The sequence below is a fragment of the Anser anser genome (genome assembly GCF_964211835.1).
Source record: "Anser anser genome assembly, chromosome: 3".
Classification (NCBI taxonomy): Eukaryota; Metazoa; Chordata; class Aves; order Anseriformes; family Anatidae; genus Anser; species Anser anser.
Genome location: NC_139722.1, coordinates 104,085,738 through 104,102,305, shown reverse-complemented (window position 1 = coordinate 104,102,305; position 16,568 = coordinate 104,085,738). Strand labels below are relative to the sequence as shown.

Here is a 16,568-nt window from a genome sequence, read left to right as displayed (position 1 = left end):
GTTGCTTTCATAATCCACTGGCTTAGTTTAAGACTAATTTTAATGGTACTAATATTATGGTCCACTTAAGCTTCTGGCCATAGCTCAGTTATGTTTCTTTTGTACTTACTTCATCTCATTAAAATAAGGAACCTGAAGATTACAGCAGCCGTATAGCTTAATATCCTGTTTCTGCAGTAAAGTTGGTGGTTAAATTCCCTTCAAATTCAGTAATGGTAGATCAGGTTCTGTGTGTTTTGGGGCTTTTTATATTCATAAGCAAAGTAAAAATACATTTGTAAATAGTTCAGCAGTTGTCTTCTAACCACAAAGGCTTTGTAGCACATTCCCGAAAAGTTCCATTATTTATATTATCCTTGTACTAAATTTTTTAATAAACACCACGAAAATTCTTTGGTATGCAGATAGTACTTTGAAAAGGAAAGCCTTCTGAGTACGTGGAAATGTTTTTGAAATAATAGATTAGATCTTTGAATTTAACTGAAAGAAGAGAAGGAATGTCTGCTTCTTGCTATGGAAAAAAAAAAAAAAATCCTGTGGTTACTCCTTGGGCTTACTTTTTTAAATAGCATTGTTAAGAAGCAGCTAGATTTTTTGAGGTTAAGTAGTCTTTGACTGGATTCTAAGTTATCGCATATTCAGACTTGCTTTAAAAAAAAAGTTTAATTGAAACAATACTATGTGTCTGGGGATTTTCTACTTAAAGGCATCAGTGTTTCTAATACTGGATGAAGCTTCCAATTATAATTTGCTTCTCATAAATCTGAGCGCAAAATGTTTACTGCTAATTTTTGCCTCAGTACTTGAAATACATGACCTATGTGCAGAAAGCAGGTGTATCCCATTATCCCATGATGCGATTTTTTTTTTTTGTTACAGAAAGAAGATGCAGACATCTTAATTTGCCTAAGTTGATTAAGCTGATGAGCATTCTCTATGACTTTTTTTTTTTGATGACTATGGTAAAGAAGTCATCAAACTTAGCTCACTACAATCTAAAATAAAAATTAAAAAAAAGAGCAAGAGAGAGCTTCAGCTGCACCTGTTCATTACCATGATTGAGTTTCTGGGGAAGAGGACTGTATATGCATGTATAAGATTGGCATGGCGATATATTTTGTTCCCCAAAAAGTAGCAAAGGTTATTGAATTCCTAGTATGGTGTCAATGGCAAATGAAGAAAAAAAACATTAGAATATTCAGATGCATTCTGTAAAGGCTGCTGTGTATTTTATTTGTTTTTGCAAGTTACCCAAATCGGGGTAACTGTTGATAACATTGCTCTAGAAAAGCCAGACATGCAGTGGAGCCTTCTGTAGGCCTCCAGCTTTTAGTTTTATTATTAGTGGAGAAAAGCATCCTTACCTCACTTTAATTTAAATAAAAAATAAATCCAAAACTTTGATGTGGGGATGTCATGTTTACAATGAAGAATCTTGCATTCTCTGATTTTCATTTGATTTTTATTTGATTTTCAGTCTTGATTTTCATTTGTCTGATGAAAATCAGGCAAAAGATGACTTGTTATCAGGACACCTGATCATACCCAGTGTTCTGTTGTTCAGTATAATCTTGTTCTTGGCTTAGTTTTGTTGTGTATCAAAGACTAGGAAAATAGTCCCCTGAAGAAAATGCAGAAAATAAAGATGTTTCCCTTTTTGTAGTTTCAGTGGAGTACAAAACCCTTCAATTCTCTGTGAATATTGTTAATGCTAATTTAAGGAAATATAACGTTTGCTCTGCCTTTTCTGCTAAATACATTTGCACTGATTTATGTGGGTTATATGGGAATTCACTACTAACAAATCTCTATTACTGATGGACAAAATAAGAGTAATGTTTAGGAAATAGTCACCCTTTAAAAATGCTCAATTACAAGTCTTCTTGAGTGTTTATCAGGCCCCTGAACTAGCAGTCCTTATGCATGTGCTCACCTCTCAGCAGAGCCTTGGCGTCTTCATATTTAATAATTTAAATTGTGTTTTTGTAGCTTGATTAAAGAGTTACTTGAAACTGACTTATTCTTTCTCAGTTCTCTCTTAGGAATTCTGCTGCTTCCTTATCTTATTTTGGTAAGAGTCAAGAAATCCATTTTAATGATGTCTTTGATTTCTTTTATTTTTTTCCCCCTCTGGAATTTTCTCCTAGATTGATTCAGTTGAGAATTTTACATTGTCTAATACACCATCACGGGATGAAGATACCAAGTCTCACCTCCATTCAAGATCAAGGTCTCCTTCTACAGCAAGTGAAACTGAACCCATAGAGGTACTCGATTTTTTTTATTTTTTTTTTTAGGAGTATCAGTTTTACTTTGCTGTTACAAATCTTTTTGTTTAGAAACTAAACTCGCTATACTATAGGGACTATTTAGAACCCTGTAAATAGCTTTCTGCATTGGTGGTGAGCTGTACTTTGGGGAATATTGAGTCCTTTTATGTATGGTTAGTTGGTTTGGGATGGGGACTATGTTAAATCAATTATTGGATATCTTTGCATAATGTATCCTTAGTTGTGAAAATTTAAGAAATATTTGCACAAAGTTGATGTTGCAATATAGTTTGTGAGAGCACGTTTTGGAGTCTTGCCCATACAAAATATTAGCAAGGTTCTGCAACTGTAATAATGTATCATCCCCTGTCCCTGTTTAAAAAATCAATTCTCTGATTATTTTATGTTAGAAAATAGTCAGTTAAATGGAGCTAATGCAAAACTATTTTTGCTGTTTAAGATGTCAAATATTTAAGAGCTGAATCTCGCACATCATTTTTATGACAAGTAAGATTTGTATTCCTGAGTCCTTCCTTTGTTAGTCAGTTTGGGTTTTTTTGTATGTTTGGGAATGGAGTGGGCAGCAGGTTGTAGTATTTTTACTTTATTCAAGCTGTCTTTGATAGTGTGTATTTGATGTCTTATTGATCAGGTTATGGATCATCCTCCCCGTTCAATTCACACGCCAACCATGAAGACAGCATATATTGGATCGGGACTTTCTGCACTAAAGGTATTCAATCATGTGTTCACACTTTTTGTACAATAAGGGGAAAAGTATTGCTCCTGGGCCACAGCATCAGGAATCTTACCAGAACTCTCCAGAAGAGTTCTTTGTGTGCAGGCTGGTTGCTTTCTAAAATTTAACAGGCCCTCAATAGCTCAGGGTTCTTCTGTGTATATGAAAAAACAAACAAAAACAACAACAAAAGCCTTTTTTGCAATTAATCAATGAAGTGAGTCTTTCTAATACATCTGTTCCACTGCTTTGATAAATTGCAAAACAACAAAAGACTTTATGTAAAAGAATGCTAAAGATGTTTGAGCAGGCAGTTCTGTTGGCAACGTCTAAACAGGTCAATCAAAAATACTAAGTGGGTGCACTTGGAATCATATGAAACAGATTGTACTGCACACATTGTTTCATTTTTACAAATGTTTTGCCTTAACAGTAAATAATGATTATTTTTCTAAGCTTATAGACCTCAATTACAGTGTTCCAGTTGTGTGATTCATCCCACCATGTTTCCGTGATAGCAATCAGGTCATATTTGTCTAACTGTGACATGGTTTCCAACTCCTTCTGCTTGTTTCCCATGCTGTGTGTAGAGGCATTTCAGCTAGTCTATCAGTTGCAATCAATTGATTTTAAAATCAACTTTATCTGTATTCTTGCTTTAAATTGGGTATTCTGAAATTGCCTGTGCCTGACACCATAAAACTGAACTCTGTCTTGCTTTCTGGCATAAAAATAAGAATTTTGAAAAAGTTTGATATTTTACTTTGAACTAATGCAACACTCCTTACAGTGAAGCACTGAATATGTTTCTTGAAAGATAGGTATATACATATGTTCAACTTGTAATGAGTGTAATTGGATAATTTTGTCAACTTTCCTGTCTATGGTGGAAACAAACTAATATTCTGAGGCAAGGTACAGTTTCTATGGTTATGTTCGCATGGGATGGTTTAAGTTATCAATAACAAGCACTGATAAGGAATGTCTTCAGCCTGTGTGTTAGGAACTCAGGTCTCATTTCAGCAAACACTCTTGTGTCTGTGAAAAGATAACTATTCTTCAGAAGTGTTACAGGTATTAACATCCTTGTCTGCTTGTTTCACAGCCTAAAGCACATCAGTTTGTAGTGAAATCATTTAATACCCCAACAAAATGCAATCAATGCACATCTCTGATGGTTGGTTTAATAAGACAGGGCTGCACTTGTGAAGGTAAGTATAAAAGGAGGAAATGGGAACTGAAGTTCTTACAGATGCAGATTGCATAGTAAACAATAATGCAGGTGTCTTCTGTATACGTTTTGAATAACAGAATATATTCTCATTCTGCTGTCTTGTAACAGTGGAAGCCAAACACTTTGAGTATCTCACGTAAAAAATCACCTAGTTATATGGCTACTGGTACTTATTCTGGTTGGTGGCAGAAGAGCTTAGCAGAGTTTATGTAAATTAGCAATAAGGGGCAGCAGTCAGTAGTCGAGTATGCTGACAGCAACCTTGCTTTACGACCCGGGGCAATATGTAAGAAAGTTTTGCAATTTAGTAACAATATTGCTTCTTTCCAGGACTGATTTATTCTAGATTTATGTATACACAGAATAACACACATAATTTAGGGAAGTTTCCAGCTTTTTGTTTATAAGACAGATGGACCTAGAAAAAAAATAATACAGATTTTTCAGTTTGAACTTCTAATGAGGCTCTTTCTTACCTGAATGAAACCAGACTGTGTATCCATAGAACTCTGAAGCTGAATAACTCTGAATTTAGATCCAATCAAATTATGCACTGCTGTTGTGCAAAAAATACTTTTCTGTTTTAGTGTAGCAAAGTTCAGTGCAACAATTCAGTTGTTAATCAAAAAAAAAAATAGAAAAAGTATCATCATCGTTATCATAGCTTTTGCATTGCATAAGAAATAACCATCAAATACTTTTGTTTCTTTTCCTCCTCACAAGTATGTGGATTCTCCTGCCACGTGACCTGTGCAGACAAGGCCCCTGCAGTATGTCCAATCCCTCCTGAACAGACTAAGGGCCCTTTGGGAATAGATCCGCAGAAAGGTATAGGAACAGCTTACGAAGGACATGTTCGAGTAAGTATCAAGTAGCAGCATTTGGGGCACTTGCATTAAATTTGTTGCTTTCTGGAGGTGAAATTAAATACTAATTTTAGGGGAGGAGGATTTAGTAATATTTTAAGGTAGCAGTTCGGAAACTGAGACATAAATTTTCACAGAGCAACTCTTGGCATTTTCAACAGTATTTCTCTCTCTGTGTCTGTTGGGCATTGTGCACTGAGTTGGTCTTGAATAGTCCATCTCTAGAGATCAGATCATCTTCCCAGGCCAATGAGTTTTTGAGTCTTCCTGTTGACTAGTACTGTTTGCTGGTAATTGCTTTTAAAGAATTAATTAAAAAATTACTAGGCAGATTTCTGTTGACCAACTAGAGATAGATGTTTATATCTTTTGTCAACATATCTTTGAATAAGCTTGTTTACTAGGGAGAAAGTGGTGCAAATTTTTTTTTAAAATAACATGTTGTGGTATCTGTATGATTGTGTTTGATGCTCTTACTGCATCTATGCTATTTCTTATCTTGCTTAACATTATCACTGAACAAAAGTTTATCAGCCTAGATAAGAGAATTGATTTTTGTACTGCCTGTTTGATTTTTGACTGCACAGAGATTTAAAGAATTGATCAGAATTTATTTTGCTAAAGGTACCCAAACCAGCTGGAGTAAAGAAAGGTTGGCAGAGAGCGCTGGCAGTGATCTGTGATTTTAAACTCTTCCTGTATGATATAGCAGAAGGAAAAGCATCCCAGCCCAGTGTGATAGTGAGTCAAGTCATAGACATGAGGTAAGCTTTCTGTTGTTCAGTGGGAGCTTTTCGTAAGGGGAAGGGGGGGCGGGTGACAACGCAATAAAACTTCATTACTACTTCCTATGCCAAAATGCATCTGTTAGCTGTGTGTAAGAAGTGGAATGAGTAAAGAATAAAAATACATTCTTTTGGGGGTTGGATAGAGTTTTTGAAGACAGGTTGACCTTTGTCATTGGATAAAATTAATAGAACTTTGTATTCAGGAGGGCTGAATATTTTGTTCTCACAGTCTTCAGTATTATTGAAATACTGCTGACTTCGCTGAAGGTTGACGACATCTAGCGTACCCAATTAAGATTACAACTTCTAGACAGTTTGGATTTTTATGAAAGAGTTGAAAGGGTCTTCTTGCCCCAGTCTGTTCTTTCTAGTTTGATTTTTGTTTTAAGTTTTTAATTTAAACAGATGCAAAAATAAATACTCTGAATAGGTATATTTCCATCAGCATTTACCAGGAGTAATTACGTAACATTGCACTATGAGTTCCATTTGCAGATAAAGAGAAAAGTCAGGATAATTTTAAAAATTAGATCTCAGTACTGTCCTGTTGTGTAAGTAACAAAACAAGGAAATTGGTACTGTGGAAATATGAGTAAACAACCAAACACACAGATTTTGCTTTCCTTAACATTATTTCCAATAATGTTTATGGTCTCCATAAGGGATGAAGAATTCTCAGTGAGTTCTGTCCTGGCTTCAGATGTCATCCATGCAAATCGAAAAGATATCCCCTGTATCTTTCGAGTAAGTATGTATGTTTTGAGCCTAGTTACCCAGAAGTGCAGGGTTTTACACTGGGATGTACAGCATGCATTCACTGACTACCTGCTCTGGTGTTTAACTTCAGTCGCAAGTCCTAGCAGTGTGTTATTCATGACTGCAGCAGTGCATAAAGCTCTGTACATAGATCCATATATTTTTCGTCATAAAAATAGCACAAGTTTTCATCAATAAAGATGATAGGTTTTATTTTTTTCTAACCTTCACAATAAGACTTATGTTTCTCAGCTTCCTATTAGCCATTTGAAATTCTGTTCTTCATGACCTTCTACACTTTCATTTCCCGAAGTTGTCTTCTGCTTCTCAGTTTGATTTGCTGCATTATTCCTGAAGCATTTTTTGTATGTAATTTCTTCATATATAGACACTGGATTTCTGAAAACTCCCATTCATCAGGTAGTTAGTATAGAAATACAGTGTAATATACTCGTCAAAATTTATCTGTTACCTGGTATCAGGATTTTGCCATCACTGTCTTTTTCTAATATTCTTTTTATTTTTACTGGATATTCTGTTGAAGGTTTGACCTCAGTGAAAAATCTTTGGTGTCTAATTAATTCTCGTATCATTTCTTTACCTGCACCATTGTATTTCACTTCTTGTTCTTCCTGCTTTCAGACTGTTCAGCACTGTACATGCTAGGAGGAGATAAACCTACAAAAGGGGCTTTTGCTTTTATCTGTAGCAGCTGTACCAAATACATGATGATGATAGGTCATTCTTATGTATATACCATTCCTATTACGTTAAATTAACGATGGAAACTATTGACTTTTAAAAAATACAGAATACTTTGTAAGAAATTCTTTACATTATAAAATTGCTGTGAGATGTCTAGCTGATTTAGGGTGGATGTTTCCAAGTTACAGAATAAATATAAATATGTTACAAAAAAGTTTTCAGAGTTTTCAGAGTTATTCACATCTATAGGTCTTTCCGCCATGAGCTCTTGATTGTGATAAATTTTTTCTATTAACTAAAGCTAAATTTTTGCATTCTTAGATCAGATAGCTGATTAACAGAGCACTTTACATGCATCTGATATCCTGTATAAATGATCAAGACAAAATCTTTTATTGCTTATGACTTAAAATATGTATTTAAAAATTTTCCAGGTCACAGCTTCCCAGCTCTCTGCATCCAGTAATAAGTGTTCAATCCTGATTCTAGCAGACGGTGAGAATGAAAAAAGCAAATGGGTAGGAGTGCTTAATGAATTGCATAGGATCTTGAAGAAGAACAAACTCAAAGACCGCTCAGTCTATGTTCCCAAAGAAGCTTATGATAGCACCTTACCCCTCATCAAAACAACACAGTCAGCAGCAATCATAGGTATGAAATGAATAAGAAGAAATCTCTGAGAAAAATTTCTTCTCTTAGATTCTAATGTTGCCAGAAAAAAAGCAGAGTAATGTAGTTGATTCATGATGGCCTCTATGATGGGTATGCTTAAAGCATACATTTTAAAGAAAAATATGTTAAATTACATTGTTTACTGAAAAGAGAATAATATGTAGTGTTTTTATCCCATATGGAAATATGTATGGGAGTACGAGAGAAGTGCAAAGTATGACCCAGAACTTTTGTCACATCTTTAAAAATACACAGATGCATAGTTACAAGCCATTTTGGCTAAGCATTAAACATTACTCTTTTGTTATTCTGTAAACATAATTCCTTAACTGGACAGATTTAGAACTACAGAATAGGTGTAAATCACTGATTTTACAAAAATCTGCCTGTTAAAAAAGAGAGACAAAAATTGAGAGCTGAGAATAAAGTCTTTTAAAATGCTACTGCACAAAGTATGTTGAGCTCAGATTATTTATATGTGATTTTTTATTTATTGCAAAGTAAGTGGTATACCTAAGTACTCTGAATGAATTCTTAAAAATAATGTTTCTTGTGTTATTTCTACTAACAGGAGAAATGGAAAAAGACTTATTTTTTTCAGAAATTTGAAAGACCATTGTTTTTTTCTTCCTATTTTAGATGAATGTGTTTATTCTGGCTTTATATTTGTTTATTTCAAGATATTAAAAAGTCTCTGTTAATCAGAATTATCTCATTTGTTGAAAAAAAAAACATTTTAAAAGAAAACTAACCTTTTTTTTTCCTCTTTGTTAATATCATAGACCACGAAAGAATAGCACTGGGGAATGAAGAAGGGTTATTTGTTGTGCATGTCACCAAAGATGGTAAGAGATTCGGAACTGGTAATAATTTGCCTTATATTAAATAACCAGAAAGTGACTTTTTAGCCTTGTTCTCTTACGATATCCTCTAGTTTCATTTTTCTCAATTTACTGTATTACAAGTTGGACAGCCCCATGTGAGAGCAGATAATCAAGAAGCTGTTCTCTGTGCTTTCATTTTTGGGTATCAGTTCCAGTAACAAAGATCCATCATCTGGAATGCAGCTGAAGGTTTTATTTCCTTGTTGGAAGCAGACTCAAAATTAAATTCAGGCCAGGTTGGGTCTTTGTCCAGTCAGGTCTTGAAAATACCTAAGGTCAGAGATTTCACAACCTCTCTGGGCAGCTTGTTGCAATGTGTATTTCACAATGAAACATCTTCTCATATCTAGCTGGAACATCCCCCGTTCCAATCTGACTTCTTACCTCATCTTCTTCTGCTGTGCATCTCAGTAAGGTGCTTGGATTGGACTTCTGTGAAACCTCCTCCTTGGTATTGGAAATGAAACGTTATGTTCAGTTATGTAGAGACATAACAGCAGATGCCAAAGCTAATTCAACAAGCAACATGTTTAATTGTACAATTTAGTTCTTTGAGGGTTTTCCTTTATTCAGTAATTTAGTGGCTATAAATTGTTTTTTAAATTAATTCTAAAATGATATTGCAGTTGTTATTACATAGGATCTGTTCCTCCCTTTTTCTGATGAGAAGTCAAAGGATTATCCAGCTCTGGCATATCTGGTATAATTAAAATACAAATTACAATTCTGTATTTTTAAATATATATTAAGGGAGCAATAAAGGGGATTTCTTTTATTTGCTTCATAGTTTATCCACTACAAATACATACTTTTAAATCAATTCACACTTCACTGTTATCATTTTTCTTGTTTTTTTTTTTAGAGATTATCCGTGTTGGTGACAATAAGAAGGTTCATCAGATTGAGCTTATCCCAAATGAACAGCTCATTGCAGTAATCTCAGGACGAAACCGTCATGTGCGGCTTTTCCCCATGGCAGCGCTGGATGGAAGAGAGACTGAGTTTTATAAGTTGGCAGAAACAAAAGGCTGCCAGTCAATAGTTTCTGGACACGTACGCCATGGAGCCTTTACATGCTTGTGTGTAGCTATGAAAAGGCAGGTCCTCTGTTATGAACTAAATCAGAGTAAGACACGCCACAAAAAGATCAAGGAGATCCAAGTTCAGGGGAATGTCCAGTGGATGTCAGTCTTCAGTGACCGTCTTTGTGTAGGCTACCAGTCAGGTTTCTTAAAATATCCCCTTCATGGAGAAGGCAGCCCATACAGTCTGCTCCATCCAGATGACCACACACTATCATTTATCTCACAGCAGCCAACTGATGCCATCTGTGCAGTCGAAATCTCAAATAAAGAATACCTGCTGTGTTTTAGCAGCGTAGGGGTTTATGTTGATTGCCAGGGCCGAAGGTCTAGACAACAAGAATTGATGTGGCCTGCAACTCCATCATCTTGCTGTAAGTTGCTCTGTGTGTCAGTCTATTTGTTATTATACGTAGAAGTGATCACTGCTTGTATTAAGATCCCCAGGATGTGAAATTCAAGGAAAATTACTCAACAGGTAAATGAGTACTCAGCTTCTTTGTCAGCGGTTTTAAATCTAGTCAAGAGGATTTAATCCTGATCTCATTTACACTGGCTTTGACAGCTCTATAACAGACTTGTGCTGCTGTAGCTAGTGCAAAGAGAAACCAAGGGCCAGGATTTCTAGGTCAGTCACCTGATCTATTTCTAAACACCCAGCCTGATCTCTAAAACAGCCTTAGGCCCTAGAGAGGCTAGTGGGATCTTTTTGCATTTGCTACAGCTGAAACTAGACTGTTGCTGTTTAAAGCCTAAAAATTTGATTATACTTTGGCTCAGCATTGTGATTTGAATTGCTCAAAGATAACCATGATCTGGTAGTTAGACTTGTCTTTCTCTTAATGGTACTTATTCTTGCTTACTGATTTTTTTTTCCTTTTCTTTTGTTGCTCCTTCATTCTCTCAACTCTTTTCTCGTTCATCTTCTTTCTTTTTAATTTTCTTTTATTCTTTTTTTTTCCATATTTTCCGAACTACAGCATAGTAGTAGAAAATGTATTTCAACAGTGTAGGAAATGTATTTCCTAACCTCATTGGGAAAAAAATGAAAAATTTCAAGATTTCCTTTTCTAGTAAGAATTGTGTTAAACATTTATTGCATGTTTTTTCAAAGCTGGGACTTCATAATTGTGACAGAGGAAAAAGAAAGCTGCAGTACTTGCCTTCTTTTTAATATCTTTCTGAATGCAGATAAAGATTAGCCAAATTTGTCCTCAGATTATATGAGCACAGTCCTATGTTGATTTTTAAGATAGTCTGCCTTCTTACTTCACTGTGACAGCACTAGTCACGTTGCAGAGGAGAGTAATGTTTCCTCTGGTCTGAATGAAGCCCCATCTCAATGTGGAAGAATAAGTTTTTACAGCCTGTATGTCACTTCTGTTTTTCAAGCAAGAGCATGATTATTATGATGTCAGAACTCAGAAAATGACTGAGTCAGAATAAAAGATTAAGTAAATGAATAAAAAACAGTTATTTTCACATGTAGACTTTCTATACTGGCCATTGACATTTGCAAGTTGCAAAACATTGGCAAGTTTTTTCATTGCCTTAAATGAAGTGACTTGATGGCATTCCAATTCAGAACAGAGGTATATTTTATAGCAAATAGTGTTACATATAAACACAAGTTTGATGCTCTTGTTAGTCTTGGCAGACTATGGCAGCTTTCTTGCCAATGTGGAATTACTGAATTCTCCTTTAGATGTCCCAGTTGAAAAAATTTCATGCTTGGAAAATGTGCCAAATGAGTAGCACAGAATTCCCTTTACAATGTGGAAAATTAGAAAAGAGAATTAAAACTAGCAGGAAATATGAAGACACTACTGACTGTATCATGGTGCTTAATTTTAACTGATGTTCATTTAGTACATGGTCCAAACACTAAGCACATTCATTCAAAGGACGGTTATTAAATAACAAGAATACCTACCACATCATGTACAAAATACAAACTCTTAAAAATAGGGTTTTTAGAGAAGAAAAATATTTAACAACATCAGTGCTTGGCAGAGTAAGTTGTAATTCCTTGTAGTTCATGAAGTGGTTTGGTTCTGCAAAGTTAAAAGAAAAATCTTGTGAAGGTTTTAGAAGTTTTTTTTGGTGGTGGTTTGCAATAAATTTAATGGCCATTTTTTAGTTAAAATTTATTTTGCAACCTAAGGTTGTTTTTAGATTGTTTTGGTTTTGGTTTTTTTGTTGGTTTAGTTTTGCTTTTTCTTATAAATACTGTTAAACCATAACAAGTTGTATATTGTGAACCCTGTGTAAAAGCACATGACTATATACCTAATCATTCCATCTCAGGTTACAATGCACCATACCTCTCTGTGTATAGTGAAAATGCAATTGATATCTTTGACGTGAATTCCATGGAGTGGATTCAGACTATTCCTCTCAAAAAGGTAACTTGCTCTTTTGATATCAGTTAAAGAATATGATTAGACTTCAGTATTGCTTTGCTACATTCATACTTTTTTTCTTTTTAAGGACATTAGAGTTCATCATTAAAACTGCTTCTTTAAACATAATTGAACTAAAAGAAAAAAAAAGAAAAAAAAAAAGATTGTAAGTAGAATGTTGTTAGGTTTGGTTCACTTACCAAAAGGAAGAAGTGTTTGAAAACTGACACTACCTTGGTATTTAGGAGGTGTTTGCTCAGCTGGAACAGGCTTCCTAGCAAGGTGTTTGATGACCCGTGCCTGTCTGTGTTCAAGAGGCATTTGGATAATACCTTTAATAATATGCTTTAACTTTTTGTTAGCTCTGAAGTGGTCTGGCAGCTGGAGTTGATGATCTTTGTAGGTCCCTTCCAACTAAAGTATTCTAATTCCAACTCTAAAGCTGTATTGGGAAAGGGAAGGGGAAAGGAAAGGGAAACAGCTTATTCTGGATGTAAAACAGAAGCAAAGGAACAGCTCATCCTGGATGTCATCTCTAAGCATGTGGAAGAAAAGAAGGTGATCAGGAGTAGTCAGCGTGGCTTCAGCAAGGGGAAATCATGCTTAACCAGTCTGATAGCCTTCTACGATGGAATGACTGGCTGGGTAAAGGACGGGAGAGCAGTGGGTGTTGTCTACCCTGACTTCAGGAAAGCTTTTAACACTGAAGGGGGAAAAGGGTTTGTTTCTAACAATTCACAGACTATTTGGAAAGTGGATTTTTTTTCCTCATGAAGCTGTACATCACAAATATCGTTAGGTTTTAGCAATCTGTATATACTCTTAAGTCACAAAGTGTAATTGTGGCATGGTGCTAACACAAAATAAAATATTAGTGCTTTGTGCATCTGATAGACTGCAACTGTATTATTACATGAACTATCTTATGGAACAATTTATTTAAATGCTGGTAGGAATGTTGTTATGCCTGTGGCTTTAAGTGGAATTTTAGGCAACTCCTTGTGTACTGGATCTCCAAACAGAAGTTGAAGATCTAAGATTGTCCTTTCCTCTGTTTTGTGGCTATAACGACTCTCAGTTGTTACTTCTGAGAGCAGGCATGTGTCATTGGATACTGCTTCCTCCAGATTGTATTTCTTCTGTGGAGTAGGCTTTGCTCTGGCCAGTTACACTGTCCTGCTCCCTGACTGGCTTTATAACAGTGCTCCTTTCATAAAGATTAGAATGCTCCTTGGAACTTTCAGAATAAGATGCACTATGTAAATAAGAGTTATTACTAAAAGATAGGTTTTCCTTGTTTCAGGTACGACCCTTGAATGCAGAAGGATCGCTCAACCTTTTAGGATTGGAAACAATTAGGTTAATATATTTCAAAAACAAAATGGCAGGTAAGTAAAAAGGAGCCGGTTTTCATCATGCAAATTTTTGTTTAGAAAAAACATTTTTCTCTTGTCATGAATCTGTGCATTGTAGAAAGTTCCATACATACATACATCTCTCAAATGTATACTTAATAGTTTGGGAGAAAGCCATGCTTATATATTACACAGTGATTGAAATGATACTGATATCTGGTAGGCAGGTAGCCTGATTTTTTTCCCTTTTGAATATTCAATAAAAATATAAAAAAGACTTAAAATAGAAAACGGAATGACTAGTTGCACCCCCACATCTGAGATAGCCTGCCAAAACACCATCTAAAAATACCTGCACAATTTAGGGCTTTAATAATGATCTTGGCAGTGCTGAATTGAAATTAATCTTATACTTGACCTAAAGAAACCTTTCCCAAAGTTCAGAAAGCAAATGTTTTATACTGTTTTTTAAGTATGTTCTCCTTGAAAAGGGAAAATAAAGGTTTTGTTTATGAAAGAATTAATCAACGTTTATTTTGAGAAATACAGTTGTGGCAAAGGGGTGAAGAGAAGGGTTAAGTCTGCTTTTGTTTAACAGAGTAGATGGTGACCAAGAAGACCCCTAAATCAAGGAACGTTTTTTCAAACTTGATGGAAAATGGGTGGTGTGCTACACTAGCAAAAGTAGAAAGAGGAAATGTCTTTGAATTCAAATTCCATGAATGCCTAATGAAGTTTCTGGATCATTTTCATATTGATTCCAGAGGGCGATGAGCTGGTAGTTCCTGAGACATCAGATAACAGCCGGAAGCAAATGGTTCGAAATATCAACAACAAGCGCCGCTATTCATTCAGAGTACCAGAGGAGGAGAGGATGCAGCAGAGAAGGTCAGTATGCAACCTGTACTTGTCTTCTGCACGTGCCTGTGGGTCCTGAAGGACAGTGGATGATGCCAATGTAGTAGTACTTCACTTGCTGCTTTCTGGAATGCCTATTCAGATGTTTCTGTGTTTTCACTAGTGTGTTAATCCTCTGTATAATTTCTGTTAATACCAGTTTGGAAATGGATATACGCTGGATACATGAGTAATTTCAGTAATACAAATTGTCTGAAACAGCTCTAATTTGGAATGCAAGTTTCCACATACTGTATATAGGGACACAGGTGTGCACATACATTGTATATGTAAAGATCCGTAATAAACACTTTGCAAAAGGAGATTGCATTGATAATTATGCATATATATTAATTATTTTCAGACTTTTGTTCTGCTTTTCTTTCTAGAAAGGCAGTTCTATTCTCAGCAGTATTCCAAAGCACATGCTTTTCAGATTTATTTAACTACATTCACATTCTGTAAATTTCAGAAAACTCACCTTCAGGGGACATAGGACTGCACGACATATTTCTAAATAGAAGTCTTTAACAGGTCACAAATACTTTCCTAAATGGCTGTTAAATTAGGTTTGCCCTATTCATTCACAGTGTTCACAAAGCATGTTACTGTCCGTTTACTATCACCCACTAAGGATGGCCTACTACTTTGCTAAACTACTCTCCAAGTACTTAAGGTTTCTAACTTTCAACTTCTTTCACGAATGGCTGGCTCTCAGCTTTCTTTTCTTTTTGGTTCTAAGAAAAGTAATATGTGTGTGCAGCAGAGAAAAAAATTCCGGTTCTTGTTCTTGACTTTTCTGAGCTGATTGTGGTTTGGTCTTTTAAAATTGTATTTATTCTGAGCTCTGAAATGTGCATACTTCTGGAGAACTTGTAATGCCATTCTGACCACAGACTGAGAAAGGTACCGCAGTATTACTTTGTTTTTTATTTTCTCCTTCATTTTCATCTGTGCTTTGTAATACAGCATCACAAGTGGGTTCTGCTTTTGCTCATCTTACAGAGCTTTTTATCAGCTCAATAGTGGTTGTATATTTTCTGACTTTTAGTAACTATTGGGTGTGGGCTATTAGCCTGCAAAATATCATTCATTTGTTCTGGCCCTTAGCCCTCTCTTCAAGCTGGAAGTTTGCCAGCTTGCTTGTCCATGCTAGTGCTGATAGCAAGAGTTTATTATTGCTAACATGGTTAAATAGTTAATTTCCATTTTAAGATAGCTGATAATCAAAGCTATAATTATTTTTTTTAAGCCGCTATCTTCACCTTGAACAAAATATCTAAACAGTATTTTCTCTTCCAGGGAGATGCTACGCGATCCAGAAATGAGAAATAAATTAATTTCTAACCCAACTAATTTTAACCACATAGCACATATGGGTCCAGGTGATGGTATACAAATTCTCAAAGACCTTCCAATGGTAAGTGCAAAAGTACATGTGAGAATGACTGACTGCAACAGAGGCTGCAAAAAAGAGAAAGACAGACAACTACTATTTTAAATATATGTTCAGAGTGTTTGATTAATTTTTTATGGGGAACAGTGTAACTAGGGAATGGATGCTGTTTGTGATCAAATTTACATGAAGAGGATGATACTTAAGTGTTGATGGCAGGGGAAGGATTAACTAATGCCTCTTGGGTTTTAAGGCAGGTTGGCTTCTCAGTGTTGGTTTTAGCTTTTATAGCACTTTTAAAGGTAAAAAGAGGATTTGAGCCTGGATACTTTGTGGAAATGGAAAGAGAAATTCTTTTCTCCATGAACTACATTACTGTAAGTTCAATTCCTTTCTTTTCTTCCTATCCTTAACTGCAGCTTAGCCTCTCTCTCTGCAGCCTCTTCTCCTCAGATAGTGAAACTGTGGCAGTTTAAAAGCATGTAGTGTCCAAATTTCTTTCCATGAGTAAGATGCGATTTT

At 35.4% G+C, this 16,568-nt stretch overlaps 1 protein-coding gene across 5 annotated transcripts in view; it reads left to right on the top strand.

The window, feature by feature from the left end:
• The window catches only part of CDC42BPA (CDC42 binding protein kinase alpha), a 162,086-nt gene that overhangs the window by 129,416 nt on the left and 16,102 nt on the right, over positions 1-16,568 (top strand). For all 5 annotated transcript variants that reach the window (XM_083831229.1, XM_083831227.1, XM_083831230.1 and 2 more), the window contains 13 exons: positions 2,148-2,267; positions 2,923-3,003; positions 4,115-4,220; positions 4,967-5,103; positions 5,734-5,873; positions 6,560-6,641; positions 7,793-8,009; positions 8,813-8,875; positions 9,777-10,370; positions 12,304-12,401; positions 13,702-13,786; positions 14,518-14,641; positions 15,953-16,070. In XM_083831229.1, coding sequence (XP_083687355.1) covers positions 2,148-2,267; positions 2,923-3,003; positions 4,115-4,220; positions 4,967-5,103; positions 5,734-5,873; positions 6,560-6,641; positions 7,793-8,009; positions 8,813-8,875; positions 9,777-10,370; positions 12,304-12,401; positions 13,702-13,786; positions 14,518-14,641; positions 15,953-16,070 — 1,965 coding nt within the window. The remainder of the gene's footprint in view (positions 1-2,147; positions 2,268-2,922; positions 3,004-4,114; positions 4,221-4,966; positions 5,104-5,733; positions 5,874-6,559; positions 6,642-7,792; positions 8,010-8,812; positions 8,876-9,776; positions 10,371-12,303; positions 12,402-13,701; positions 13,787-14,517; positions 14,642-15,952; positions 16,071-16,568) is intronic.